The sequence below is a fragment of the Crotalus tigris genome, unplaced genomic scaffold (genome assembly GCF_016545835.1).
Source record: "Crotalus tigris isolate CLP2741 ecotype Arizona unplaced genomic scaffold, ASM1654583v1 scf7180000019264.1261149, whole genome shotgun sequence".
Taxonomy (NCBI): Eukaryota; Metazoa; Chordata; class Lepidosauria; order Squamata; family Viperidae; genus Crotalus; species Crotalus tigris.
Genome location: NW_024097461.1, coordinates 770,349 through 788,879, shown reverse-complemented (window position 1 = coordinate 788,879; position 18,531 = coordinate 770,349). Strand labels below are relative to the sequence as shown.

At 38.2% G+C, this 18,531-nt stretch overlaps 2 protein-coding genes across 8 annotated transcripts in view; one reads left to right on the top strand and one right to left on the bottom strand.

Annotated features, from left to right (window-relative positions):
• MFSD14B (major facilitator superfamily domain containing 14B) overlaps positions 1-18,531 on the bottom strand; it is a 157,819-nt gene that overhangs the window by 30,847 nt on the left and 108,441 nt on the right. The window contains exon 1 of one of the 3 annotated variants that reach the window (XM_039361400.1): positions 393-865. The exons of the other annotated variants lie outside the window; for them this stretch is intronic. Coding sequence (XP_039217334.1) covers positions 393-593 — 201 coding nt within the window. The 5' untranslated portion in view covers positions 594-865. Of the gene's footprint in view, positions 1-392; positions 866-18,531 lie in introns of those variants that run through there. 3 annotated transcript variants of the gene reach the window in all.
• LOC120316147 (tip elongation aberrant protein 1-like) overlaps positions 6,851-18,531 on the top strand; it is a 75,367-nt gene continuing 63,686 nt past the window's right edge. For 4 of the 5 annotated variants that reach the window (XM_039361407.1, XM_039361405.1, XM_039361403.1 and 1 more), the window contains exons 1-6: positions 6,851-6,976; positions 7,615-7,685; positions 11,397-11,469; positions 11,813-11,855; positions 13,077-13,155; positions 17,400-17,488. In XM_039361407.1, the coding sequence (XP_039217341.1) occupies positions 7,624-7,685; positions 11,397-11,469; positions 11,813-11,855; positions 13,077-13,155; positions 17,400-17,488 (346 nt within the window). In that variant the 5' untranslated portion in view covers positions 6,851-6,976; positions 7,615-7,623. Of the gene's footprint in view, positions 6,977-7,012; positions 7,686-11,396; positions 11,470-11,812; positions 11,856-13,076; positions 13,156-17,399; positions 17,489-18,531 lie in introns of those variants that run through there. The other variant, XM_039361404.1, reaches the window with a different exon arrangement.

Sequence of the window (18,531 nt, the reverse complement as noted above, 5' to 3'; positions counted from 1 at the left end):
AACAAATGGGATGGGCTTAAAGGAGAACTCCAGCAGCAGCAGCAGCAGACCTCTTCCAACCAAGCTGTCACCTTCACCCACCCACCCACCCCATCAGCCCCAGGGCTTTACAGGGGAGGAAGGAAAACTCTTTCTTGCCCTTGCAACCATTCCAGAGACAAGCAGGCCCAAAAGCAGAAGAAGGGGAGAAAGAGAAAGAGCAGCCTCTCCCACCCCACCACCACCCGGCTGCAGCTTCTCAACGTTGAACTCGGCCGACATCCCCCTCCCACGAGCAGGGCGATCGCCCCGGGACTCGCAGCATCCCCCCCGCCCCCGGACGGCCAGAGCTCCCCGGAGCCTCAGCGGGCGGAAGCCGCGGGAAGGGAAGGAGTCTCTTCGCAGACACTCACCGAGGCGCCTCCGCCCGGCTTGAACCCGATTCTCCTGACCAGCATGATTCGGCTGCCGCACTTTCTGCCGCCGCCGCCGCTCGCTCCGGGGGCCGCTGCTTCGCTCTCCACCACCGCCGCCACTGTCAAGGCCACCACCTCCGCTTCCCGACCCGGGGTTGGAGGAGGAGGAGACGGTGGCCGCTTCGGCTCGGGCCTCATTTCGCTCCCATCTTGCCTAGGCGGAGGAAGCGGCGGCGAAGCAGGGGCTCCGGGCGGCCTCCCGCCGGCTCCTTCATTCGCTGCCACCGTCTCAAGGGCCAGGCGATGCGCGGGCGGAAAAAAAAAAAACCAGCGGGAGAAGGAGAAGCTCAGGGCGCCGCGGCAACTTTCGGCTGCAGCGCCCCTCCCCGCTTCTCTAAAGCGCCCTCCTGCTTGCCCGGGATCACGGGGACGGCCGCCCAAAGCCACACCCCACCGGAAAATACGTCACATAAGGAGAAGGCGGGGCTTCCGCCAAGTGGAGCGGCTAATCATACAATGCAATAGGCAACGTGGGCGGGGTTTATCTCCCGGAGGGCGGGGATAGCGAGATCTTGGCGGTTTATTCCGTGTGCTTAATTTCAGACAATAATTAGGTGTTTTCACCATTTTATTTTTTTATGTATTGCACCTTTCCTCCCTTGCTAAGTGAGAAAGATGCCGTGGTACTCACATTCTCTATTTGTACACGTTTAGGTGTACTGAGTGTATTTTTAAATACTGTTTCGATGTATTTTCATTATTGGCTTTACTTTTTATTTTTTATAGCATTACAAGCCTATAAGGCACTGTATGTAAAATTATTAAATCAATACTATTTTTTTATTATTACATAAGGCACGTCAAAGATAATTGTTGTAAACAAAGTATTGGGAGTAAGATGCAAGATGCTTCACTATTCGGTTACATTTTTAGCTATACTGAAATTTATTGCTTATTAATTAGTTGTGTACAGGTAAGACCTCAATTTACAATCATAGCTAGGACCAGAATTTCCATTGCAAAGCAAGTCCGTTGTTAAATGAATCATGCCTGATTTTATAATATTTTTTGCCATGGTTAAGTGAATCATGTGGTTATTAAGCAAATCCAGCTTTTCCCATTGGCTATGCTTCTTGGAAGCCAGCTTGGGAAAGTTGTAAATGGATATCACGTGACCCTGGGATGCTGCAACCATTGTAGATACATGGTGGTTGCCAAGCACCCAAACTTAGATTATGTGATCATGGGACTGTTGCAATTGTGATAAGTGCAAGAACCAATTGTAAGTCACTATCTTCATTGATGTGACTGAATGATTGCTAGATGAATGGCTGTAAATCAAGGACTCCTTGTTAACTCTTACTAAAGACTTTCTTCAGTCTTTCTCCATTCCTTGAAATTTATGGCACATTCATAATTTTTTCTTAACAACAATACTGAAGGAATTTTGCTGAAGGCAGTTTTATTCCTGGATTTCCTAGAATTGTGCTATCTAAACATTGCCTTAGGTTTGCTCTTATTTAACTCTTTTTGCAATTAGTAGCGATTAAAAACATAAGTTATTTGTTTTTTTAAAAAAATAATGATTTTGAAGGAACTGTTCTCAGGCATGAACAACCAGACCCCCGCATGTGCAGAGCTTGAATTAACTATTATGTACTGCCTATAATACAGAAATCTCCCGCATCTGGCAGCCTATTCTTGGGAACAGTTAGATGAGGCTCCAAGGAATTCAGGAAAAACCAGTTCCAGCCCTTTTACAGTAGCACTGACTCTAGCTCATCCCTCCTCCATGTCAGGTTGGATTCTTCTTGATACCTGTCTTCAAAGCATAAAATGGCAAGGCTGATTCAGTAACATTTATTTTTTTTAATTCTGTCATGATATTAACTGATTTGCTGTACTGTGTGGTCAGAAATTGCCATTAACATGGCAAAGAAGGAATTTGGATTCCAAAATTATTATTGAATTGTATTGACTTGCTAAAGTTTAAAAGGGCATCTGACAGTCAAACAGAGCATGTTAATATTCAGCAATAATACATTTGATGCCTAGGTTTGCTAATAATAAAAACTGCTTCAACAGTAATTCAGTGTATTGATGCAATAAATACAACTATCTGTTTTTGTTATTAAGAAACGGAATCAATGGGACAACTGGGTTAAGGTTAGGATTCATAGCTGCATCATACTGCTGTTTCCTTTGAGACAATAAAGCAATTCCTTTTTTTTTTTTGTAAAAAAAAAAAGATGCCGAACTCACACATGTCATACAACCCACCTTGCCTACCCTACAAGGTTCCAGCCAAAAAAAGGTGCCGGAACTCCATTCTGGGCATTCTATGACTTTAATATTACAAATGCCTGTAGCATTTGTAATATTAAAAAATAAAGCTATTTCCCCAACAATGGATTCAACACTTTATTCTGAATAGAAATATCTTGATTATATCAAGACTTACTTTAGGTAAGCATAAATAAATCTATAGTTCTATGCAAATAAATTAATTATATTTACTTATGTAGATACATATCTTTGGACTATGAATTAATTTGAACATTGCTGTTTTCTTAGAATTAACTAAGAGCTCTTATAACTATAATGGTGTCCACCACTTCTTGAACCTGCAGGAAAGTATGCAGGCATAAATTGTTCATTCCACCACCTTCCCCATTCCATCAATTCCAGGCATTTCCTATTCTGCCATTGTTATTCCAGCAAATGGTGCTTTGCTTACAGACAAGGAAGAAACGTCCAGAAATCAGGAAAGAGAGTCTCTTTATTTCTCTTTAACAAGCATCATCTACCAGCGGGAAAGCCACCAATCTCTCTCCCTAACATGAAGCAGGATGAGATTGGGTGAATTTAAATTGATTTTTGAATGCAGGTTTAGCATTTCTCCAATTACCCATGTCACCTATGGCAAGTGCTAAGGGGAGGTAGCGGGATGCAAGGTGAAGCAAAAAAGAGTTCCTGATCTTCTGTAGAGCTTGCCTTTGTGTCTTGTACCTGTCATCCAAGCTGTTTCTGTATAATGCTTTTCTGAAAACGGACTAAATTGAGAAACAGCACTGCTGACAGGTAAGATGCATCCAGCCCAAACGGCATTAAGGCAGAAGCAATTGACCTCAAGTCTAGCAGCAACCAGAAGTAGCTAGATAATAGTCAAAGAGAACTTGAATCTTAGAGCAGACATCTTGAGTCACACAAATCTGAGTGGCTTACTTGTAACAACAGTAGTCATCACCATAGCACCTACTGCTAATAAAGCTGGTATGGAACGGGCACAGTGATGCCCGCTCTCTCTCCAAGAGGGATATAATATTGTTAATTCTCTGAAAAGTAATAAGTAAATAGTTGTGAAGCACTGCACAAAGTCATGGAAACTGCAGCAGTGTCAGCCTGGCCTTAGGTCATTGACCAGAGTGATAGCATTTTTGCAAAGGCCCTCAGAAATAATAATTTTTTAAAAAATGAGAAAACTACTGTCAGCCCAAACTGTAGAAAACCTGTAATGCCTGTAACACATAGCAGCAGAACCTGGCTTTCATTTTCCTGTTAACTCAGCCTGTATAAGGCAGGATCAGACTCTTTTAGAAACATTAACTAGTTTTTAAAAACAGGTCCAATGCTCTCTTACAAGATCTCTAACCCTGTATATAAGGAGGCTGTGTAAGACCTGATAAGCACTATTGAAAGCAGCAGTCAGATATTGCTTGGACAGATGCATCTCCAGGAGCCTGCCTTGCAATCCAACCCAAACCGCGGAAGGAAGAGCTCAACAACCACAGGGAATGGAGTGTTCTCACAGTAGATAGAAGTGGCCAATAAGAGCTAAGTAGATCACAATCCCTGAAACTATTCACAGCAAACATGTTGTGATTAGAAAGCACTACAATATGATTGGAGCAGGTAAGGAGAAGCTGAGGGGTGCTCTGTGCTGTAAGCTTTGTTGTTTTCTTGCAGACGTTTTATTACCAATGTTCCATCAGTGCTAGTAAGGAATAGGTTTTGTTCCCAGTTTATATTCTAGAAGTTTAAGCTGCCTCAGATATGGGCAGGGCATGAAATGAACGCAGTCATGATGTTGCTGGGGTATGGCCATGCTGTGGTTAAGGACAAATGAGGAAGCATCTGTATCATTTACTAGGACTTCTACCTTCTTTTAGTGTCATTTCATACAAGAAATTGGCAGCCGTCAATAATATTTATTGCTTTCGTATTATAGTCTGACATAAAGATATTGCATTTTTTTTCCCAAACCATGTATATAGATATCGGACTTGGTGAGAAAACCTATTACAGCAATCTACTTTCACCCTATTTTAACATCTCTTAATGCAATGTTTTTCTTGTTAAACATGGCCTTCTCACATTGCATGCAAGCACTAAGAGTGGCATTTGTATCATTAGGCCAGGATGCATGTTTCATCATTTGTGTGTCATTGCAGTTAGCACCCGATGCCTCTAATAATGCAACTCTAATAGCAATATGCTTAAGTGTTTCTGTTTATGGTAACACTGACTGCTGGGAACTTAATCAATCCAGAGTTTTACATTAGCTCGCGTGCCAAACATGATTTCCATCCTTAAGTCAATTTCTAAATAATTTCACGCATTGGCAAGGCATCTTGCTTAACCCCCCCCCCCCGCTTTGGTCAAAAATTCAGACCAATCCAGGACCAGAAATAAAAATGTGCCTTCACATAATAAGAAATGTCCCTTCTGCCTATACTGCTTGTTTTTCCCTAGTTTATTTTGTTTATCCTTATACATTATTTGAGTAGAGTTACATTCACAGACCTTGGAACACTACTGTAGGAGCACACTTTGTTCCCCTACCAGGAGCTGAGCTTTTCTGCAGGGTACACTTTTATTTATTGTAGTATAATGTGGCTAATATTAAGATTGGGAGGCACATCTGAGAAGTTTGCCTTGAGGCCAGAAAAACATTGCTTATGCCTCCATTACTATGACCTCAGCCTTTTTCATTCATGAGATGGGTAAAGATAAGAACAATTTCATGGGAGATAGGCAAGAAATTGCTGTCTTCAGTGATTAATTGTATGTAGTAAATAGAAGGATGAATGGATGCGTTGTGTTTGGACTAGGATGACAGCAAACATTGTTTTATCTTTCCAGTAAAAAGGAACCATAGTTGCTTTGGAATAATTTGATTTTTTTCTAGATATGTTTTGCCAAAATTAGTCTGCTAGAAACAAAATATGGCTTTATGGGACAGAGATACATACATTTTACTCTAATTACTTGATTGTTTGGAAAGTCAACAGAAAAAAATTGCTTACAAATGTCTTCTCTTTTCAGTCATAGAAGCCTGACTCATACATTGGGCTAATTTATAGTATGATTAGTTTTCTTCTTCCCATTGAAGAAAGCACAAGGTGGACTACAGGCCACAGTTATACAGAACTATGGATGTGGATCAGTGGTGGGATTCAGCCAGTTCGCACCAGTTCAGAAGAACTAGCAGCTAATTTTTTGTTGCCCAGGCATCCATGCAGAGAACCGGTTGTTCACATATTTGAATCCCACCACTGATGTGGATGTATTTCTCTGTTGTAAGGTGGTGCTAATATGTATAGTTGCAACAGTTGGCTTCTCTATGTTGTAAATATCTATCCAATTGGTTTGGTTAGTAAATCATGAACTATTTTTATTGGTTTATATTTCTGTAGTTTGACTTGTACCTTGATAAACACATATAAATCCTCATCATCATATACATACCCATATATTTTCATATCCAAGAATATTGATAAGTCGGGGAAGAAAATAATTTTAAATTGGAGATGGGCAACTTAACCTCCATATATTGCTAAACCTCGACTGCAAGTAGTTTTATTTAATATTTTCAATAACGAGGCATTTTGGAAGTTAGTTATAGTGGAAGGGGGAGAGGGGGTTGTTGTGCTATGATCCATGGGGTTGTGAAGAATCAGACACGAATTAGCAATTGAACAACAAATGGAAGTTAGTTACCAGGACCTCGTTATAAAACAAGCTCACCTGTAGAAGAAGTATGTTACAGAGAGATGGACAGATACAAAACTTCTATTATAAGCCCTATAAAGATTTATCTTCATTGGACCAACAGTTCTACAGTCTGATCCTCAGTTAATACTACCCGTCATTTTATGTGCATTTATAGTGTCTATACAGAATATGTATCAGCTGCTTATAGGAAAATATGTACATGATTATAGTCTTTGCAAAGGTAAGATTGATCCTTTACTTAAAAAATTGTCTACTGTTGCTTTAATGGCAACCTTCCATACATACATTCAATAGGTTTTTGCTAGAGAAGGACAGAATGATGAGAGTATTGAGTGTACACTAAGGTCAGTGTCTGTTTGAGTTGCCATGACTTCAAATAACCCGGAAATAAATCAGAATTATAAAGACAATAAAGGTGTGCATTTCAATCTGTGTATGTTGGTACCATAGTAACTGTTAATCAGGGAAGGTAAAGAGGTTGATAAAATTGGTGGAATTAAAATTGGGAGGCTTACTGAAGTTGCAGACATTAATTCCTGCATTTCTAAAGAAACAGAATCAGAGGGGTGAGTAGAATATAGAGAAAAAAATAAACGGGGGAGGGGATTCAATTCTATTTATGCTTTGTCATTATTGGAGAACTTAAACTAACAAATTACAGAGAAGATTGCAACAGAACCATTACTTATATCAGTTTTACTGAATACGATAATACTCTGTTAATCGATAATACTTTTTTGCTTGACGATGTTTAGATATGTTGAAGTCTATCCCTGCCATATTTTCCTGTCAGAATTTCCCTTTGGTCATGCTAGGTAGATGTTTTGTGAGTTGCATTTAGACACATTCAAATGGATCATGTTGGTAAAAGTTGAACTGAAGATAGAGGATGAAAGCCAAGATTCTTCTATGTGCAGTAAGATTTATTTGTTTCCCTCCCATACTGTAACTACCTCTTTATATGGAAGACATTACTCTTCCTTTTCTTCCATATAAAAGTTGCTTCTAAAAATTGAAACAATCCCTGGAATGAATTTTCAATTAAACTAGGAACTTGTCAGTCCTGTTCACTTTTCCTAGTGGAAACATTTTCCAAATACACATTGACAGATCTCATCCCAGACATAGTATTTATTAGTGAACACCAACAGAAATTCCATTATATACTGTCAGAATAATCCATTATTTTCTTCCCCAAATACAGCCTTCTTAAATGGCATTCGCAAGTGGATACTGGAGTAAAAAGGAAGTGCATGGAAATCCTCCAACTCCTAGGTATGGCATACTGGTTAAAAAAAAAACAAAAGAAAACAGTCTTAATTTATATCTCTGCATTATATCTCTGTACTGAGATATAGTACTAAAATATTCAGTGAACTGTTATATTCCTTTTTCTTGGCTACCTTGGATTAGAATTTAATATATAAATAAGTTTATTGGGAATAAAAATCTGATAGTATGACTGTGGTTAGCTCAAGAAAACTATTCTTGGCCTATGTGAAATCTGTTTTGTAGATTTTCTTGATTAATAGTTATATCTACAAAGCATGTATATGTGCGTGCACACCAGTATAGTTTCCATAATATCCTTGTTCAGTGGGCATAAGAGTTATACATTTTATTTTTGTATATCATATATTGTATATTATATAATATGTATTAATATATAATTAATATATAGTATTGTTTTGTGTGTTTATGTAACATAAGTATGATTTTATAAAACTGAGTATAAAGTGATATGAAACTTCTTCCAAATATCAGATATGTTAGTTGTAGTCATCACAGGCACTTATTTCTTACATATTTCATCCTATTGCTGATATATTTTTCTAAGGCTTAAATAATTTCTTAGGGATCCCCCCAAATTTAAATAATCTCCCTGCTTCCGCACTCCCACCCCAATTCTTAATTCTAAGAGAACAGTCGTAATAAGGGATAGCCATGCATAACGTATCATGGAAACCAAATAACAGGCCATTGCTCTTGATAGTAAGACTTACCAATGATCAACAGAGACTTAAGATCAATGCCTCATCTTTTATCCTCTCCCAATGAGAATTATGTAGAGCATTGGTGTCAAACTCGCTGGGTCACGTAACGTGTTGCAATGTATTGCGACTTTTTTCCCATTGTCGGAGCTGGGGTGGGCGCAGCCTCCGCATGATACAACCAACCCGCAGGCCGTGACACCCCTGATATAGAGAAAGACTTTGTGTGTGAAAGAAGATATTTTTGAACTGGAAAAAAACGCAGACAAAGAAATGACTTATGCTCTACAATTTCTAGCTCCTCCTAAAGTTTATATTGCTGTAAGATTGATTCCAGTTCCTTGTGATTATATAACCTTAGCAGCTGAGCCAATTTAGTTCTGTGTCAGCTGTGCTGTTTTTGAAATTGTAGTGAAACTATAATAAGTTTGATTTTTGGAGAACCTTCAGTTCTCTGAAGCCTGTGGGCAATCTGTTTCCTCCTTTGTGGAAACTCCAACTCAAGCCACCTTCTAACTCCTGGCCTGTGGCCTTTCTGCTTTTGTCTTCCAAGGGAAAGTTGCTCGAAGGATTTTCAGCTCCCTCCCCGTAAGGACCTAGAATTTTATTTTAGTGCAGACAGACAAATAAATGCGTAGTAAGCTTACACATAGAAAGGTATTTACATGGATCATGTGCAAGTGATTTCATCTACTTTTCTTCATTGCTGGGTATGTTTATTTTCCCTATTCTTGTTATTACTGCAGGGTCTGTAGAAGTTCAGGGAATACTTGCAAGTTTTTGCTCCTGGTTTTAATAGATGTGAGTGATTGCAGATCCTCCTCACACAGCTTTGGAGGGCTTGGCAAGAAGAGATGGTAGCAGTGTGAAAGGGAACTGAGGTTACTTTCCCTTCCCAAAGCATTCTCTTCATGTCCCATGAACTGCAGCAAAAAGCTGCCTCACTACTGTAACTGTTTTTAGTGGACCTATCCCTGTGATAGCGCCTTTCAACTCATTCCCAGCCTGCTGCAGAGGCAGCTTAAAGTTGCATTCATCTAATGGCTGATTGCTTAGCAACCATTTGACGTTATAATGAACCCTTAAAAATCTACTTATGACCTGGCTTTGAAGTTCCAACATTGCTGCTGCCTCCCCCTCCCCTTGTGGTCATACCACTGCCTTTTGGGTGCTTGGCAACTGGCCCCCATTTACAGCTGTTTGCAGTGCCCCACGGTAAGATCACTGTGATTTATAGCATTTTTGCCAGAAACTGGCTTTTATGTACAGTTTCTGGCAAAACCTGCCTCATAGCAGACAACGGATTTGATTAACAACAATTGCAAAAAAGTGGTAAAATCAGGTCCAGTCACATTGTGACCTACTTTATGATCATGATTTAAGTCCATGTTTCCAGGGCTCAGTTATGGTCATAATTTGAGGGTTGCCGTATTCTAGTTTTAAAGTTTTCCTCCTCCTCTGACCCAAATTCTGCTGTGGACATCATAAATGACATCTTGCTAATGAGGGTGCAAATGACAAGGTCAAGGACTGGAATCTGCCTTGGTCCCATGGTTCATTTTAGGTCATATGCCTACTCCAGTCATGCTCACTTGCACATGCTCACCTCCAGGCAATCTTGTCACTCAATTAGTTCATTACAGTCTTAGACCAGCACAAGCAATGTATCCACGAGTGCTCTGTTAAGTCTATCTTAACAGACAATAAATAAAATTGAAGACTAAATTAAAATACATTTATAAAACAATCTGACTAGAATCCTTGAGTCCAAAAAGAGCAATTTATGTCTAGGTGTAAAATAGTATTTAACATTACATAGAATCATCTAAAACATCTAACATTACAAAAAAATGTGATATCCCAAAGGTGCTTTTTCAAAAGGCAACTGGACTTTCTGGACAAACAAAGAAAGACCAGTTGCATTTTGAAAAAGCACCTTTGGGCCAACCATGACCTGGTTGACTGAGAATCTCCAAAGACAAAAAATGTAATAGTATCTAAAATTTAAGTAGAATGTGATAATATATAAAGTTACAAAAAAGGATAATATCTAAGATTACATAGAATATGTCTGTCTAGTGGGAACTTGGCCAACAGATCTTATATGCTGCTGTGCAACCTTAGCCACATGTGCTATCACAAAAGGCAGTTCATCTATGAGCAGCATTTTGGCATAAGTTGAGTGAGCAACCAGGATAACTTTTAATCAGAGGGAGGTTAAATCTGGTTCAAGTGTCTGTGTAAAAGGAGCAATGAGGAACATGTTCTGTGGTTTTCACCTCTCCAGAATCACACAGGCAGAACCTTTTCAGCCAATGATACTTTTTTATATTTTCCATCCAACACTACAGAGGAGAACACTCCCTTCCAGTTGCTGAGTCCTACCCTCTGTTATCATTTTGGCTTGGGCAGTCAGAAAGACACAGCACATGGACAAATGCTACCTAACCAGGCATTATACAGGCTCCATATGTGGGTTTAGTGCTTTCTTCTCTTTTAAAAAAAAGAGTTCTGGGAAATCTTTACAGTAGTTCATATGACTTAATTTAAAGTAGTTCATATGACTTAATTTAAAATATGCTTATGAAAAAGAAAGTCCCATCATATTTATAGGACTTTATTGCCGGGAAAGGACCCACTGAGTTATGATCATTGCCAATTTATCTATTTTGAATTGCAAAAATGTGCTTCTCTGTTAAAGAAAGCTTGCTTCCAGCACCCTCAATCTTACATTGTTCTGCTCTGGTACCCAATAGCACTTTGAGAAACATGAGAGATGATGGCACACAGGAAAGAAGAGGGGGAATAAATGTTTGTAGTTGTGGCTTTTGTGAATAAGTTTAGACTGCTTGGGGCCATGTTTGAGTACCTTGTTCATCTCTGTGGGAGAATCTGTAGTAAGCAGGCATAGCAGTATGGCTGGTCTCTCTTTTCAGTGAAACCAATATTATGAAAGTGTCCCATAATATTTATCATTGTTTGATTTACTGTTTAGACATGGACATGCATTGGTAATGGCTGGAAATATAGCATTTATATTTGGGGGCTGCTCCTTTTATAATACTTCTGTAAGTACCAATTTTCTTTGTTATCTCTTGTTAATTTGATCACTATTTGGCATCAGTTCTCAAGCTGTAATAAATTGCATGCTTCATGCACTTTTTACTATTTGATAAGATCTTCTCTCTCCTGTCACTGGGCTTAAGAATCACAACATTCTGGTCATTGTCTATTAATATCTCGTAGATATGCCTGTTCTGTTTAGATAATTGTTTGGCTATTTCTAATGCAACACACTCGAGAGAGTTAAGCTACACTTTAATTTTAAAATCTTTCCTTGTCTAGATGACAATATTGATGACCTTTGAATAAAACAACTTCAATCTCTTTCTTTCTTTGTTTCTTTCTCAGGATGATCAACCAACATATTTCAATGACTTCTACATGCTGACAAGTGAGATACTATTCATCTTTTCTAGCAGACAGCATGTTCAGGAGTTTATTTGTCTCTTTGGAGATACACATCTTTCACTGTAATGAGAGCAGCTATTTGTAATGCAGAAAAAGGGTTCTCATTATAAAATAGTGGGATTTTAATTGTAAACAATAGAAGAAGGAATAGTTTGAGAGCAATGTTTCCCCTGTATGCCCCTCCTAATATAAAAGTTGTACAAAAATAAATAGATTGTGTTGCAGAGTGTATCTTCTGCAGGTTTTTGGGGGAGAGGTTACTTGATTTGTTATAACAACTTGGCTCTGGACTCACATTGTTTTAACAAGATTTGTTGAATAAATTTCTAATGCATGGATTAATACATCATGTTTAATCATAAACCATGGTTTGTAAATATAATGTCTAGATTAATGCAACATGTTAGGAATCAAGTAATACAAAAATTAAATGAATAAATGCCAAGTGTAGACTAATTAAAACACATTATGCCTTAGAGCAATTGGATTCATACATAGTGTCATAGCAACATGATGCTGCTTTTATCATTTTAATAAAAAATGTAGTCTGCAGATGCCTCTGTATTCTGCTAAGTGGATCCAATATTTTTTCTTGAATATTTGATTGTTTGATGTTCTTTATTCAGTATTTCATGAAACATGTTCTGAATGTCACAGAACTTGATAGGATCACTGCCTAATTGAGTATCTGCATGTCAGCAAAGACTGAACATCACAAATGATATTAAACTCTGATTTTGCTATTATGGATTGTTTTCTAACCACAGTTATCTGCACTATTACAACATTGCAAAGCAAAACCAAAGAAACCACATTTTGACTCTGCATGATGTGTGAAACTATCCACTCATTCCCCAAATATATAGTGGAAATATTTCCTCTCCTCCCTCTCTAATATTTTCCTGAAGCAGCCATCAGTTTCTTCAGAAATAAGATATTTTCTCCTATAAATAAGAATAATCAGCCTTTTTATATACCATAGTATAATAATCAAAATGTGGATCTTACAAATGAAACATCTAGTCGTGCTTTTCTTAGAGAGAAATAACTGTGTGAACTCACATCACAATCATTTCTTTAAATTTGGAAATCGTACTTAGATACCAATGTTTTTTGTTGGTGTGTACACATCCACACATATAGTTATATATATAATGATATATTTAATGATGGTGGTAATCTTAAATATCTCCCTAATTTTCAGTTACTCTGACTGATTTGATGTGGGAAAGGATACCACAGGATGGACACATTCCTTGCCCACGACAAGGGCACTCACTTAGGTAAGCAAGCAATTCAGAAAAACGAATATGTATCCATCATTTCTGGGTATAGAGATATAAAATGAAACTAAGTTATTTCACAAGCTCAAAACAAAGGAGGGGAGATTAGCAATGGATGTAAACTGAATTTCATGCATTCTGAGTTTCATACAAGTTATTCTAATTGCTCAGAAAATCAGAAATCTTACTTTATATTGCTTCTGATTTAGTACTTTCCATTTACAGTAGGTACTGATCATATATCCAGAAGGAGACCATCTTAGCCACACCTGGTTTAAAACACCAAAGAGCTAGAAAGAAGTAGGTGGACATTAAATAGCCACCTGTTGTTATACGAAAGTCTTCCAGCACTGCATTGAGGGTACTGCATTGCAGAAGACTGTTCTACAGCATTGAGCTCAAGCAATTGAGTTCAGCCTAAAGAAAGGAAAGCACGAATACTTTCTCCAGAAATACTGGTGAAGCTAAGATGAATTCGATTATACCTAAACATACATGAATTCTAAGATGTCTGAAATGGTATAGGGTTTCCTGCCTGAGCAGTGGGATGGACTAGGAGACCTCCAAGGTCCCTTCCAACTATTAATAATAATAATAATAATAATAATAATAATAATAATAATAATAATAATAATAATAATAATTGTATTGTCCGTTCATTTGTAAGGCACCAAATAGTTTGTATTGGACCAAACAGTTTATCTCAGTTGGTTAGTTCTTGGTAAGGAATCCATATTTATGATTGTGCATGGATGTCCACCCTTCATTGTCATCCATAATAGTTCTATTTTAATGCAATTTCCCCTGTAGGAAAACTCAGCAATGGACATTGTACAGCTTTGCTCAGCTGGAAATAATAAAACTGCATTCCAGTACCCCTTAGGAGCCCTGAGAGTTCCATCAACCAAGAAAGCAATTGTACCAGATCAGATATGATATCAGATTGACTTTAAGTCTCATTATCTCCAGGGAGGATGAAGGCTACTAAAATCTAAAGACCATTGTCTACCTCAATTTTTTCAGCAGTTCAAATATGTAAAAACAAAAGCAAAAAATGCTGGTTATTGAATGGTCAGAAAATCCATAATAAATGTTAAGTTAGCCTTCAATTGAATTTTGGTGCAAACAGTTGAAATAGAGTCTATCCAAGCTTTCTCCAGAATAATGCCATTATGATAAATGGAGCTTGTTCTTTGGTAAAGAGAACAAGGCATGCTAGAGTATAACACAAAGTGTTACTAGTTTGCTCTAACTGATTCCTGTTACAATGAATATATCAATATTGGCATGTAGTGAAAATGAACTATTTTCAGCATAAGACAGGGGTAGGCAACCTTGGCTCTTTTATGACTCATGGACTTCAACTCCCAGAATTCGTGATGCTGGCTCAGGAATTCTGGGAGTTGAAATCCACAAGTCATAAAAGAGCCAAGGTTGTCTACCCCTGGCATAGGAGATTCGTGGAGCTTTTTTTCTTTTTTAAAAGTCCATTATAGGTAAAATGGCTAGACTATATATTATTTTAGAGATCAAATTGCCAACATATGCTGGATCATGGAGAAAGCTAGGGAGTTCCAGAAAAACATCTACTTCTGCTTCATTGACTATGCTAAAGCCTTTGATTGTGTGGATCACAACAAACTGTGGCAAGTTCTTAAAGAGATGGGAATACCAAACCATCTTATTTGTCTCTTGAGAAACCTAAATGTGGGTCAAGAAGCAACAGTGAGAACTGGACACGGAACCACTGATTGGTTCAAAATTGGAAAAGGAGTCCGGCAAGGCTGTATACTGTCGCCCTGCCTATTTAACTCATATGCAGAGCACATCATGAGAAAGGCAGGGCTAGATGAAACAAAAGTTGGAATTAAGATTGCCGGGAGAAATATCAACAACCTAAGATATGCAGATGATACCACTCTAATGGCAGAAAGTGAAGAGGAAATAAAGAGCCTCTTGATGCGGGTGAAGAAGGAGAGTGCCAAAATTGGCTTGAAACTCAACATTAAGAAAACCAAAATCAGGGCATCTGGCCCTCTCAATTCCTGGCAAATAGATGGGGAAGAAATGGAGGTAATGACAGATTTTATCTTCTTGGGCTCCAAGATCACCGTAGATGGGGACTGCAGCCAAGAAATTAAAAGACGCTTGCTCCTGGGGAGGAAAGCTATGGCAAATCTAGACAGCATACTAAAAAGCAGAGACATCGCCCTGCCAACAAAAGTGCGTATAGCCCATTCCCAGTTGCAATGTATGGCTGTGAAAGTTGGACCATAAGAAAGGCTGAGCGCCAAAGAATTGAGGCCTTTGAACTATGGTGCTGGAGAAGACTCCTGCGAGTCCCTTGGACTGCAAGGCAATCAAACCGGTCAGATCACCCCCGACTGCTCTTTAGAAGGCCAGATCCTGAAGTTGAAACTCAAATACTTTGGCCACCTAATGAGAAGGAAGGACTCACTGGAGAAGGGCCTAATGATGGGAAAGATTGAGGGCAATAGAAGAAGGGGACGACAGAGAATGAGATGGCTGGATGGAGTCACTGAAGCAGTAGGTGTGAACTTAAATGGACTCCAGAAGATGGTAGAGGACAGAAAGACCTGGAGGAATGTTGTCCATGGGGTCGCGATGGATCGGACATGACTTCGCAATTAACAACAACAACAACAAATATATTATTTTATGTGAATGTTTGAAAACATATCTTCTTGGCTTAGGAAATGTTTAACATCTAGCTGGATTAATTATTGTTCACTTACAAATTTATTAGGGAGTATATAGATTTCCAAACATCATGCATTTCTTCGCCCACTCTAGCATGGCAAAATCAAGAATCTCATACAAAGCTGTATGAGATAAGCCATATGAGGAATTTCATTTCTCACCCACCCCTCCAAATGGATTTTAAAAAACAGTGGATATGGATTTGTATTTATTGATAGAGAACTTTAAAAATACCTAGGAAGATATACTTAGAAATAACAGTAAACTGACCACTCCACTAAACAATGGTTGGTTTACACAATTATAAATCTCCAGTGGCCTCTGAGACATAAATAGCTACAGTGCCTGGCTGAGGAATTCTGGGAGTTGAAGTCCACAAGTCATAAAAAGGCCAAGTTTGAAGACCCCTGAGCTATATAGACTTCCATAGGTGCTTCACATTACAAGTGCCACAAGCTGTTCAAGTTTAGGAGGTCTCTATAATGTACACATCACTGCAAGCCTTTCTTGTACAGGCAATTGCAGTGTGCATAGATCAAATTGTCTAGAACTGCTATTGCTGAACATAAACTTTTCTGCTAGTGAGGCATTACATACTAAATGCTTCATACCACCATGAAAGACCAGAAAGTAATTTTCATGTGTAATTCGTTCCTGTTCATTACCTCCAAGTTTATAATTCTGCTTCCATTTAGACCTGTTTCTTTCAATACACAAGCGTAGCTTTATACTTTAGAAAGTATGTGTGAGGATGAGGTGAGATAGTATACAGTTTAAAGAATTTATCCACTTTCTCAAGAGATGTTTCACTTCATCTGCAATAAAACTACAGCTGTTTTCCAACTGCCTTTTTCATGCCAGGTGATTTGTTATGGAATCAACCACCTTTTTCCTTTAGTTTTTAAGAAAGCATTTTTTGGGGGAGGGGGAACCCATTTCTTGATCTAATTGTGAAAAAAAAGGTTACACAGTTTGTGTATCGAATTAGGCACAGTTATTCATATATTCCAATTATTTTGGAAGTCATCAAGGCTATGCATGGGTGAGCACACACCCAAATTATAAAAACACTAATTATAGAAATATAAGCTGCACCAAAATAAAACCAGTCAGAAAGTAGATCTCATTTGGGCATCCTATGATCTACAAATAATTTGTAGCCCTCATCTGGCTTCCATATAGCCCTTGTCCCCTCCCTGTTTCTGACCTGATTCCATTGCCCAGCTGATGAATGCTAGAAACAGCCTGGAAATACACCCACATTGTCATAATCTTCAGTTCTTCCTAAGATTCATCAGCTGGGCAGTTGTTGGAGGCACATCATGGAATCCTGGTTGTTGAAAATCAAAAACCTCTCCACTCCCAAATTAGATTATTGATAACAATTGTGTGATGTATATTACAGATCAGCAATATTCTTTAAGGAATCAAGTGTTTATTTTTCTACAGAAAATTCTAACCAAGGGGGCAGGGAGAGTCAGAAGTTTTATGGATGACTTTAACATTTCAACTTTGCTTTATAGTGTAGTAAAAGGCAAGATATATTTATTTGGAGGTTGTTCAAGCAAGAATGCTGAGTATTGCCTTCCAGGAGTCCATGTCTTTGATCTTGGTAAGTAAAAACATAAATTTACCAGGATTTATAGTTCATTTAGTTAATGGCTAGTCAGAAGCATTCTTGTTCATGTTTTGTAAAAAACATTTTTTATCCTAGTACATTAATACTTAGGATCAGCAATGACAATCCACCAGGGTGGCTTCTGATGATCCCATCCATTTTATAAAAGGGCAAATTAGTATTTGCTGTGTATCTATAGCATGGTAGGGATTCTACTAGCTTTGTTGAATGACCTAAACCTTTTAAAATTGAAACAGAAGTTTTAAACAAAAATCTGATTTAGTATTGGGACCCATTTCAAAATTTACAGTATGGTATCCCTCTAGTAACATTATTTATTCTTTCTATTCATGGAAAATTGGAGCTCATTCTGCATAGATATATTACAGAGTGATTGAGCAAATGAAAGACAAATGCCCTTTGATTAGATCCATGACATAAAGCTTTGGAGCTTACTTTCTCATGGCACCTAGAGAGCTGAAAGGAATGTATCTCATTTAAAAACAACTCCCTTTAAGATATAACTTTGCTCACTGAAGGTGATTTGGCTCTAAGTTTAGATTCCCTACTGAGAATATTTCAAATAAAAGGTTCACTCAGTCCTAAATGTAAGTTTGTAATCCACTGTACCGTAGATCCAACTTTAGCCTGATTTGTTCCAGGAGAGAAAATGCTTTAATCTTCTATGGGCCTCATGCAGGGCAATATGCCAGTCCTAATTTTGGCAATAGTTGTAAGACTTTGCTATGCAAATAAACATGGACTACCTTTTTGAGAAACAAATGTAGATTTTCTCAAAGCTATTGTACAACATTATATGTGTGGAGGGCTTGACAGCTTTTAGAAGAACTTCCATCATCCTAGTGATATTAAGATATTTTGGAGTTCAACAAATGTATACATTACAGCCATAAGGGAGTATGCTTTCAACATCCCTGATTAACAGCAGTTCCTGATCAGTTTGTAGAAGCAGAAAAAACACAGCCTGACAATTTGATAAGGGGAACTTATCAAATTTGCAGATGATACTAAGCTGT